The sequence below is a fragment of the Schistosoma haematobium genome, chromosome 7 (genome assembly GCF_000699445.3).
Source record: "Schistosoma haematobium chromosome 7, whole genome shotgun sequence".
Taxonomy (NCBI): domain Eukaryota; kingdom Metazoa; phylum Platyhelminthes; class Trematoda; order Strigeidida; family Schistosomatidae; genus Schistosoma; species Schistosoma haematobium.
The window spans coordinates 1872203-1885207 of NC_067202.1; the positions used below are offsets into that span (position 1 = coordinate 1872203).

The 13005-nt window shown below is 35.5% G+C and overlaps 1 protein-coding gene across 1 annotated transcript in view; it reads left to right on the forward strand.

The window, feature by feature from the left end:
• The window catches only part of ANKDD1B (Ankyrin repeat and death domain-containing protein 1B), a 58000-nt gene that overhangs the window by 11953 nt on the left and 33042 nt on the right, over window positions 1–13005 (forward strand). The window contains exons 3-4 of the mRNA XM_051217784.1: window positions 2989–3194; window positions 4218–4316. Coding sequence (XP_051064207.1) covers window positions 2989–3194; window positions 4218–4316 — 305 coding nt within the window. The remainder of the gene's footprint in view (window positions 1–2988; window positions 3195–4217; window positions 4317–13005) is intronic.

Consider the following 13005-nt stretch of genomic DNA (forward strand, 5'->3'; position numbering starts at 1 on the left):
ATCTATTATGACACTGGATACTGAAAAGCTCGGACGAAAACACAACCGTTTTCGGCATCAAGTAAGTACCACATGGCGATTCACGCATGGGTGAAAGAAAAATAGCTGCAACATCTGATCTGATTTAGAAAACTCTATCGGTAAACAGTGAATCACAAATACTGACTATTGAAAAGCATCTGTGAAATATTATCTTTGAACAACTATGATCTTGAGTGTTTATGTAAGACAAACTTGTCATAATATATCCAGAACTTAGTGATCAGAATATCCTACTATAACAAAATTTATGATTCAAAATGTAAAATACTGGATAGCAGTTAAATGGTCTAAAACCTAAGCGCTTCTCACACTACCTGAAGATCCTAGGTCCGATCCCTGGCAATGTGTACTGATGAAGGGTTCTATACTGGGACGAAACATTTATTCAAAGCTTTCTGGTATCTAATAGTTTTCTAACTAATACATCATTTCATAATATACATTACATAATTCAACAATCTCAGCAAACCCTGCATTCTAAACATTCATTTGTATGGTTTATTATGGCTTTGAGCCAACATGTCATTCATTGTAATAATCTTTTAATCATGTGATGTAGTTTACAATTATAGATTTTAAGTATAACTAATTACATACAATCAATAGTAATGTGTAGAGATTGACGTAATTGGTAAGTAGTTAGAATAGTAAAGATAAGTTCATCCAAGCTATTAATAAAGTCTCTTGCCAACTCCAGTACTCTGAATGGATACATAAATGGCGTTCGCTACATAAACACATTTGAATTAGAGAACTTGAAATTCGGTCAGATGATTACCATGGTTGTGCTTTTGTTTTATTAATAAAATATAATTTATGCATATTTATAGGTATATAGCTAGAATATTTTCGTGATTATGGGGGTATCTCAAAGAGATTGTTGAATTTGAAGTTTTACATTATAGACTAACTTTGGTAAGAAGACCATGGGAAATCAATAAACACTAAGTACATATTCTCCCCTTGTATGCTACTTCTTATTAGTGCTAACCACGACGTTAACAAAGCATGTATGCCTATGGGAAAGATGACGTACAACTAGGCTTCATGAAACATTATAACTAAAATACTTTATACATTTTGTTCCCTTTATCAACTTGAAACGAGCAAGAAGAATACTTTGAAGCTCATTTATTTATGAATTTATTTTTTGATGAAATTTAGACATTAATACCGTTAGATTCCCGTTAGGTGGTGTGGAAGTCACGCATTTTTGCCCGAAGTCGAAGGTTTTGGTTTCTATTACCGATGGCGGGATTGTGGGTGCTCACTCCTGAAAAGTCTAGTACTATGGTAAAACAACCGTCTAGTGCTCCAGTGTCTTGAATGGTGGTCTAACTAAGACCAACTCGTGGTCGTTTCATCTTAGTATGGGACTCATCAGCAGTGCATATCCACGACTTTGAAATCAGTGTTTGAAACGAGGACTTTGTCTTGCTCGCGAACACTTAACATCTAGACCACTGAGTCGGCGTCCAACGATGTCAGTTCCTAGCTTGAATCAATCCACTATTGTCCTCGCTAAGTAACCGCCTCTCATCTGACGTAGTTGAACTCCACTGATCACAGCTTCTTACTAGAACTTAAAGAATTCCCTCACGAAGCTAATCACTAGTGGCACATAATAATCATCAGTATAGAAGTAAAAAGTTCATTTAATCTCATTAAGATTGTGAACCAATCTCAGTTAGACCATCATTAAAAACCTGTAATCACTAGACGACCGTTTCGTCCGAAAATGAGACTCCTTAGCAGTGAGCAACAACGAAATCGAAGTTGATTATTACATAATGATCAATCAATGTTTATATCTCAGCCATATAATATAACATCTGTAATTGTTGAGTTTAGTAAAGTGAGTTTAAATTGATTAATGAGCATCACTTTTCTCAAGATTGTGGATACACTTGGTTAACACATACTAACTAGCCCTAAACCTCTTTGATCAACAAATGCTCCATGTCGGTTGCCTTTTACAAGATAACATACGAAGGCAACCTATATCTATACACGTTGTTATCATAGTCAAAACTTTTAATGAGAAAACTAATCAAGAAACAATTTATCTAATATAATGGAAAAAACGCATAAGTTCGAGTTTGTCGAAGCCCATGTGTTCAACTGATCAGTTGTATTGATCTAGTTTAGTTATTGAATAATTAGCTTAGATTGCTTCTACAATACAGCCGCCTTACAATCAGGATAGAGCAATAACATAATAGTTGAATAAACTTTCATCACTCAGTTCAGTCCATTACTTTTGCGGTCATATAGGTTAACAATTTATCCAACAACCTGGAACCTAAATCCGGATAAAAGAGGAGGGTTGGACACGCGAATAATTAACTTGTCTAGTAGAAAAGAAAGTTGCCGAAAATTGGCAACTAGAAAAATCATTCAAACCATCTAAACTCCTCCCTGGGAATTGAAGTGTTATAAAACCTCACGAGGCCAGTTCCCCTTACTACAACCAATCCAACAATTAGTATAAGTACATGTAATGAATGATTGAATATCATTCAGTGCTATGTGCCTACAAAACAAAAACAGTAAACACGATAATGATCAGTAATTACTCATTATGTAATGAACGAGAGCGCATGTGGGGACAATGAATGTATTTTAATACAAGAATACAGAATCCTCTGGTAAAATGTGAGAACCATACATCCAATACTTCATTTGCAAACCTGCCATTCACCATTCCTTCATTGCCATAACAACTACTCTCTGTTCCCATTCTCATCGGTTCGATCTTCTCAACCTTCCTCTGCTAGGCATTCCATGGGTTATATACTACTTATCTCGACAGACATAAGTAGCATATACCACAATCATGCTACTAATTATAAACAATAACTTTAGGCAGAACAGTTCTGAAAGTTCGAAATCCCTTATAACACTATCGTTTTACTTTCTTTTTTTTAAAAAAAAACCAATATTTAGTAAGAAAAATTGAGCAAATTTTATTCGCTTCAGTAAAACAAAATCGTTTTGATTTAGTTAGTCGAATAATAGACGGTCATAAATGTGATATTAATGTAAGAGATAGTTTTGATCGAACACCATTACATTTGGCTGCATCATCTGGAAATTTACCAATGGTGAAATTATTAATAGAAGGTAGAGCATTAGTTGATCCAGTGGATAAAGTAAGTCATTATTCATTTCTTTTTATTGTTATTGTTGTATTTACTATGCTATCTGATGATAAGAACCGGTGTTGGAGATGGTTGGAAGAAAGTTAGGGGTGGTCAAACCAAAACGTGGCATCAGTGCTTGAAGTCACTAACTTCTAGTCTGAGCCATGTTGGTAGATGAAGACTACTTGGTTGGAGTCCACGTGACTATCGTAACCAATGGTTGGAGACTGTGTGTGACATGGCTCAGAACCGATCACAATGGCGTCGGTGTATACACTCTCTGTCTTCCCTTAAACTGTGAGATCAAAATTGCCTCATATCTTTCTTTCTATGAACTAATTCTTTCTTCCTATACTATATCCTTATATGCAATCTTTCTTTTATATATTACCATCACTGAATTAACTATTTCTATGAATTTGGTGTTCATCTTGTACTAATGAGGTATTTCAACTTGGACCGATGCACATATGTGCCTGATCCTACGTTGTAACTGACTGACTGACTGACTGACGGAATACTACCCGGGTGCTCAAACCGAAACCATCTGATCAATCATAGTCCTTAACATCAATAATGGAAAGATTCAAACACGTCTTACAAATCAATTAAAATTCATATTCGTTACACAAATGACTGACTGTTTGAAATCAGTAGCTCAGTAGGTAACACATTGGCCGTTTCAAATGAATCCTAAAATAAAGATCAATATCAGGATACAGATATACCAAGCTGACTAGTCTTCAATAAAACCAAACATACATCCTAGATTTAACTACTAGTCAATGTTAAAACTATTTAAAAATGCTTGTGTTTATTGGATTAACATTTTACAACTGGAACCAAACAGCAGACTAGTATTTTCTTTTACTTTCTCATTTGATTTTCATCATGTGTTAAGTCCAATGACGTGAAGATATTTACTTCATAATGGATACTATGCACTAAACAGTTAAATCAACTTTATTGAATATAGTTACCCAATAGTTACTATTATTGTTTTTTTTTTGTTTTTTTTTTTTAATTTTTCAGTTTGGTATTACACCATTATTTTGGGCTGTTTATAACAATTATAAAAATGTAGCTCATTATCTACTCAATATGGGGGCTAAACATAATCGAGTTACTAAGGTGAGTAGAATTTGCATTATTTTTTTGTTTGTCATGATATTCTAAGGGGGATAAACCACCAGAGAGTGTTATTAATTGATTATTCACTGAGTTACTGACTTATGTTTATTTATAATTTAATGTTTATTGAGATCTTTCAGTAAGGTTGAAGGCATTCGGCAAAAAAAACTAAAGATTTAGGTATTCGTCTTGGTTGGTACTCAACAGAAAGGCGTACCTGCCATCTTGAAAGATCTGAGATTAGAACCTCAATCTCATAGTCCGAGACTTCACCTCATCATCGCCGGTTTGCTTTGTTGATTAGTGTTTATCAACAGGAGATCTACATTAAACATGATTTCATGCTAACTACTTCAAACTTCATAAGTCTTTTAAGAGTCTTTTTCATTGTTGGCGCTGAAAACTGCAATTGATCGGTCTCTTTTGGCAATATTTTCAAGTAGTCTCTGACTTGGGTTGGAGTTCAAGACATACATTTCTTCCTGTCTTGAACTTGTTCACCTTCAACCACACATTAGTTACATGTATTAATATCAATAGCTGGAAAATATAAACTCATCCAAATACTTTCAGATCCGTTAGACAAGTTAGTGCTATCCCAACTAACCAGCCTAGTAGATAACATATTGTCATTAGGGTCGGAGGGCATTAAATTAGAATTTCAGTGTAGTAAACATTAACACTGAGATCCAGATACATTTAAATGACGAGTCCCAGGTGAGACGAAACAGTAGTTTTGGATTTTTTTTTTCTGGTCACCACCTAACAAAACAATGTGTCTCGGCTTAAAATTCCTTATCATACTGAAAAATACAAATATATCAATGAAGAATATTCTTTTTCATATTCTACACAGATATACTTCAAAATTGGCCATGTTTAAGGCAAATACAACGTTTACAACTACAACATATAGTGTTAATATCAGTACGAGGGTTTTTCGGAGATCATGGATTTTTCATAGATCTTACATCACGAAATGATCTAAGTTAGATCACCATTAAAAACCTAGAAGCACTTGACGGGTGTTTCGTTCTCGTACGCAATACTGTTGGGTTCGATTTCCGGATGCACAATTCTAGATGCTCATTTCTGAGTGTTCCTAAACCAGGACAAAACGACCGTTTAGTGTTTCCAGGTTCTAAATGGTGATTTACCTGATATCCATTTATGATTCGAAGACTATGAAAATTCTTAATGTTGCAATAACTATTATGCAACGTCAATAACTTAAAAATAGTTTATACATCAAATGAAATTGTCCAGTTAATATTCAGAACAAAGATGAGGGTGAAAAGATCAGACAATGTAAGTACAGATCAGATCAAATGTTTTAATGAAAGACTATTCTGTGTATAAAGTGATACAATTCCATTAAGATATAATAAAATTGATGGCATAGCAACTAAATTTCTCATGTGTTTTGCTTATTAAGATATCAAAACAATGACTGTTATATTTGGATAAGATTCATTTTAAGCTATAAAAATGGAAAGGAATAAGTTCAAATACACATTATTCTAATCAAATCATTCTATAATTAAGATTACTATTGATATATTGACCTTGAGGTTGGTCAAAGTTATATTGTTCCTTTTCACATACATAACTCCGGTATTTTTTCTAGAGTTTGGATGGTTATTACTCCTAGTGTTTAAAGGACTTTGAGCTAAACCGTGTTGGGTAGAAACAGGTATCTAACTCAGTACAATGGAAGATGGTCACGGAATTTCGTGGATTGGTTAAGGTTAGACATTAACACCGTTTGATGCCAGATCACTAGTCTAGAGGTTAAACGTTCACGATCGAGACTGAAGATCCTGGGTTTGAGTCCCGCGAACGGAGTCGTGGATGCGCACTGCTGAGGAGTCTCACAATAGAACGAAACGGCCATCCAGTGCTTTCAGGTTTTCAGTGGTGGTCTAACATCAATCGGCTGATGATCTCAATCAAAAAAACTTAATAAACTCCGCAACCCTATACTGACTTTGAGTTTGATTGATTTTTGGCGAAAATTACTAACGTGATGAATTACTGTCGACAATAAACTTATGCTGATATCATCTATTCTGACTATTCAGTTCATTATTATCGTTTCACGTACAAAATTAGACTTCGCAGATGATCTGGCCCTTCTATCCCAAACGCAACAACAAATGCAGGAGAAGACGACTAGTGTGGCAGGAGCCTCAGCAGCAATAGGTCTCAATATACACAAAGGGAAAAGTAAGATTCTCCGATACAACACAGTATGCACCAATCCAATCACAATTGACGGAGAAGATTTGGAAGATGTAAAAACCTTTACATATCTGGGCAGCACCATTGATGAACACGGTGGAACTGATGCAGATGTGAAGGCGCGGATTGGCAAAACAACAGCAGCATATCTACTACTGAAGAATATCTGGAAATCAAAACAACCATCTGTCAACCAACACCAAGTTCAGGAGTTTCAATACAAATGTCAAGACAGTTCTACTGTATGGGGCAGAAACCTGGAGAACTACGAAAGCCATTATCCAGTAGATAAAAGTGTTCAACAACAGTTGTCTACGCAAAATACTTCGAATCCGTTGGCCGGACACCATCAGCAACAACCTTCTGTGGGAAAGAACAAACCAGATCCCAAGTGGAGGAAGAAATTAGGAAGAAGCGGTGGAAGTGGATAGGACATAGATTGAGGAAAGCACCGAACAGTGTCAAAAGACAAGCCCTCACATGGAATCCTCATGGCCAAAGGAAAAGAGGAAGAACAAAGTACACATCACGCCGGGGAATGGAAATAGACATGAGAAAAATGAACAAGAATTGGATGGAACTAGAAAGGAAGGCTTAGGAAAGAGTGATTTGGAGAATGCTGGTCTGTGGCCTATGCTCCATTAGGAGTAACAGGCGTAAGTAATTAATTAATTAAGTAACGTACAAAATTATTCAAATGATTACCATTGAATAATAGTAATTTCAATGTTAACAAACAATCCCGAATGCCTATATTCTATGGTTTTAAACGACGTATTTGCCTTAAATTTGACCATATTTTGGCCAATTAATTTAAAAGTATATCTGTGTAGAACGTGACATTCTTCTCCCAGTGGATTTGACGAGACTATATAATTTTCATAGTTTAAATCACGAATTGATCATAGCTAGACCAGTAGTAAAAACCAAAAAGTACTGGACAGGTGTCTCACTTTACTATGAAACTAATCATTAGTACCCATTCATGATCTCTCATCTGTGAAACGAACCCATGACTTTTAGTCTCGCAAGTGAATTCTCAACCTTTAAATCACTGATCTAGCGTCGAACAGTGTTTATGTTTAACTTCAATCAATTCACAATATTCTACAACTATATTCAATTGTCTTCGGCAGGTAACTGCCTCACATCTGGCACAGTTGAACTCCACTGGTCTCATACTAAAAAGGAACGGCTATCCAAAGATTTCAGGTTCTTTATATGGTCGATAACGATTTCTTGTGTCAGTAAAATTAAATTCTTTTCGTGATACTCTTCACTGTTTCTAAAATGAATCACAGTTTTTTTAATTTTATTTTTAATAATAAAGTTCATATATGCACAATGTCAAAGTTGATCATCATTTCTTATGTTGTATTGTGCAAAACTTATCGATCATTATCTGTTTGTAATCTTTCTTTTTAATGATAAAACTGTCTCCTTTTGTACTTTTATTGTATGTGTGTGTGTGTGAAGGTGACAGAAAGAGAGTGAGTAATAGATGAACAGAATGTGTCAGTAGTATTGTTCTATCAATGAAATCAAATGAAAAGTGAAAAGTAGTGACCAGTGGAGTTCAATCAGGTCTATTGTGAGATAGTAACTCACTGAAGACAATGATGAATGTGCTGCTTAATTTCGTGGAATGGTTAGATTGAGACATAAACACCGTTGGATGCCGGCCAGTTCAGTGGTCTAGTAGTCAGGCGCTCGCGTGTGAGACTGATAGGTCCTGGGTTTGAATCTCGCAAGGCGAGGTCGTGGGTGCGCACTGCTTAGGAGTCCTACAATAGGACGAAACAGTCATCCAGTGCTTCCAGGTTTTCCGTGGTAATCTAACTCCAAATGACTCATGATCTCAACTACTGAAATTACCATAATATCCACAAAAGCCCCTTCTGAAAATAAGTAAAATAGTTATTACACAAATGGTATAATTAATTAGAACTGAATTATAGAATGCAATAAAGAGATGATATAATCGAAAAACATTAAAATAATATAACCATTTCACCATGGTGACAAGATTTTTACCACATTTTTATTCTATATACAAACGTTAGGTCAAAAGCGCCTCTCCAAAGCAGAGTATAAGTGGCGTTTACTGTTTATTGATTATTTTAGACAGTTTTGTGATATCGAGGTCGTGTTCACTTTTCGTTAACTGTCTAATGACTGTACGTGGGAATACTTCACTTCATTTCAAACGAAGAGTTTTAGGAATATGTTCGAAAAATCTTGTAGATGCCCTTCTTTCAGTCCTTCCTATTTACTTGCTTCTTTGAAGCTCTGCTTCATTCCTTTAAGTGATTCTATTTGAAATTTCATCTCCATTTGAATACATTTATTATTTATGTGAACACATAAATATTGGCACAAAGTGGCAACGGATAAATACGCGTCACACAAGTCACTTGATTTGTGTGTGGGCTATGACACTGCCCCGGTGCCCAAACCGAAAAAGTTGGTTTTCTTACTGAGACCCAACCGGAGTCTTCCACGTAAGGGTATGATCCACAAGGCAGTGGAACAACGTCAGGAGATACAATCACATAGTAGCCAGGGACCAACGATTGGCTCATACACTATTTGCTCCTTCAGGATCCTGGAGCCCATATGCAGCACTAGTTAGGAATCAGGGTTTTCCAACTCCACTAAGAGGGTCCCCCATATCCATCAATCCGTTTAAAGCGCTGGACATTCGCTTTTCGTCCTCTCTGACTTGAGAAGACAGTGAGTAGGTCTTCTCTGACAGCGACTGTATACGCGTGACCATGTGAGAGTATTTCGACAGAAAGAGGTGACTCTCTTCACCTTCGGTCTTGCCAGGGCATTTAAGGGCAAGATAGATGAAGATGGATTTTTGGTTAACAATTGTTTGCTTGGAGCTTTCCGTGAACATTTTTTCGTTCTTCATGATACAGTACGTTGGATACCCATTTTTTATAAAGTATCCCTTAATGTATAGTATTTCTTCCATTATTTTATGGGTTGAACATAATTCTCTAACCCTGTTAAATTTGATTTGATTACGGTAAATAAAACGTTGCTGATATAAATTTAATTCGTTTACAACCGATAAGAAGCCTTAAAATATAATAGATTCACGTTATTCTTGTTGTCCTCACTTTGTTTAAATTTTCATTGTTGAAATCGTGAATTGATCTTAGCTAGATCAGCACAGCAAATCTGGTAGTACTGAACAGCTTTTCCGTTCTATATGGGACTCTTTAATATTAAGCATCCGCGACCCTGTCACCTGGAATCGAATCGAGGACCTTCGGTCTTGTGCGTAAACGATTAACCTCTAGATCATTGAGCCGGCATTGAACAATGTTAGTGTTTTAACTGTAAAAATATCACAATTTTCGAAAAATTTTGATACTTAATATTTAGATTTATCAGGGAATCAGTATGTGAATGGTTATAGTTAATTTTCCAAAAAGTTATCGTTGTTTTCATCTGTTTATTCTAGCCTATTTTGGTAGGTTGCATTCCTTCTCTATTGCTACACAAACATCAAACGTATGTTTATCAAGGACATAGAAGGCCTGCATAATTATTCAAGCGTGGTCTGGGTTATTGCCCGGTTACAAAAACCATAGTAGGTGGTTTTCTTTGGAGACCACTCTCCGAGATATTAATCTAAGTATCAAATCTATAAGAAAGGGAGGAGAAATGCTAAGAGTTCCCGTCCCATGGTAGTCAGTGACCAAAATAGGCTCATACGGTATTCGTTTCCTCAGAATCCTGATGTCTGTGTGCACCATTGTTTTGAAATCGAGATTTTTCAGTTTCTGTTCTTCGAATCTCACTATTATCACAAATATTTGTCACTATAGTATGGTAGATGTCTGTATAGTACTGTCATCTGTTCGTCACGACTTCTTGATTGGGTACTTAAAGATGAAACAACTCAGTCTCTCTACACGTTGCACTTCATCCTTAAACGAAAAAACTTTATCTTGGTTGTAATTTTAACTTAACTGTACTATAATCCTTATCCCTTCATTACCACGTCATTTTGTATGTTCTGTTCTATTTTCTGATAACTAATTATTCTAGAATCGATGAATATTAAGTTGATAAATCAGGCTTGGGGCATTTCAGAATAGTGTTTTTACGGGTCAGAGTTTGTCAACCCTATGTCGAACTCCCATCTTTTACTCTGGCTGGAAGCCACCAGTAACCCTAGAAATGTTTCAGATAAAGTTTATTAGGCATTCTAATTAATTAAGCTTACCGCGAAATTCCGGTAGAATGTTGTTATTGTTAAGGTGAGAAGTTCAACAATGCTAAAAATGAGTCAATTTTTTTGCTAAATAGAATTGAATGATGTTTTAGTATACCGTGAATCAATTAAAGTTGGGTCTAAGAAATAGCGAACTTCAGGATTACGTACCTGCTCCGTGAGATTTGAAACAGTTGTTCACATCTTCTACCATTTACATTTATTTTGGCTGGTGTCAGTCTGTGACAGAAAACATAATGATATGGTTGGATTATAGACAGAAATGTAGTCTAGGGTATGCGTTTCATTATATTCGTCATTCTTCAGCTAGACTGAACTTAATTAATGCTGATGATCGGAGTGAGATTAAAACCAAGTAACTACCACGATGAATGATGCATCTTGGGTCCCATTACTAGCAACAATCTATTTATCTCAAAGCTCTATTGACCCAATCTCTAAGGGATCCATACATTCGAAGTAGGTGGTGATATTGTTTATTTACTCAGATTTGTGATTTAGTGAATTTATATCGCCGAACCGATAACATGAAACGGATGTCATCATAAAAGGATTTATGACTCACTGAAAGATCTAGTTATAAACTGATCTTTAAAGTGTCTTAGCAAAACATGGTGTACTTGACGACAATAAGAATCGATTATAAACGTTTCAGATCCTATAAACTATTTAGAATCAATTTACACATATTTCATTATCATTATTTCTGAATGTATGAATTCTTAATTCTGACTGTTTGTGTCCTCATCGACTGAAGCGGCTTACTTGTATCCAGATCATTTCTTATGAGGTTATTCTCAACGTTTTCAATATTCATTAAGTGTGTCGTACACTGAACTTTTCATCGGTTACTAGTTTATATAGTGAGCGAATGCTACATATGACAGCAATTTTCATTTCTTTTTGCATTTTAAGTGACTGAAATTATCCATTGTTGTTTACTATGAACATGTCCAGTGTAAATAACTCCAACATTCTTTAATATGTATTAGTCGCCTACTGAACTAATTACCTCTAGACTATCATTGAAAGACGGGAAGTAATCGACAGTTGTTTTCTCCTAGAATGGAGCCCCTTAACAATGCGCACCTGGAATAAAACTAATGACTTTTGACGTACAAATACTTAACTCCTAAACCACTGAGCCGACATCCAATGATGCACATGGTAAACTTCAAAAAATCTACAATACTGTCCAATCCTCTTTCATTAGTTGTGGTGAATAACTGTTTCACACTCGACAATCATTGACTTTTACCGATCATGACTTCTCGATAGGATTCCCAAGGTTCCATCTTAAAGCTAGTCACTAGTGAGCACATAATTATTATTAATACAAGTGGATTTGCGGAAATTACAGAAATGTTATTGAAAATTTCTTTTACAAAATTTGTCAATTAATGCAATCATTCATATCGATGAACTGATATAAAAAGTACAAGTGTCCGACATTGAAATTCAAGATGTTTATTTCGTCCTAATGATAACTCATCAGTTGGATCTATATCGATCATCTCAATATTGATATACATCAAACGGAGATTTGCATCACTTACCTTTATTTTTAATAATAATCACCACAACGCCATACTGATAATTACCATGTGCTCTATTAGTGACTAGCTTTGTGACGAAATTCTCAGAGTTCTAGTGAGAAGCCATGACCAGTAGAGCTAATCCGTGTCAGGTAGAGACAGGTATCTACCTCAGTACGATTGAGGGCAGATTGGTTGATGTTAGACATTAGTGCCATTGGACGCCGACTCAGTAGTCTAGAGGTTAAGCGTTCGCGCATAAAGCCGAAGTCCCTGGATTCGAATTTCGCGAGGCGGAATCGTAGATGCTCACTGTTGAGAAGTCCCACAATAGGACAAAACGTCCACCAAGTACTTCCAAATTTTCAATAGTGCTCTAACATCAATCAGTTCATGATCTCAAATAGATACAAAAACATTTTCTAAACTTAATCATAAATCTTCACAAACCACAATTGTTAATTGTTTGTTTCAAAATGTTGATTAATCATGTGAGATGAATAGAGAAAAAAGAAAAGAATTAAACGGATCACTCAAAACAAGTAACATGTGATGTATATTTGCAATTTGATGATGATGATGATGATGATGATGATGATGATGATGATGGTAATGTAATGATGATTGCCCTCTTCGTTGAATTGATTATTTTCATTTCTTC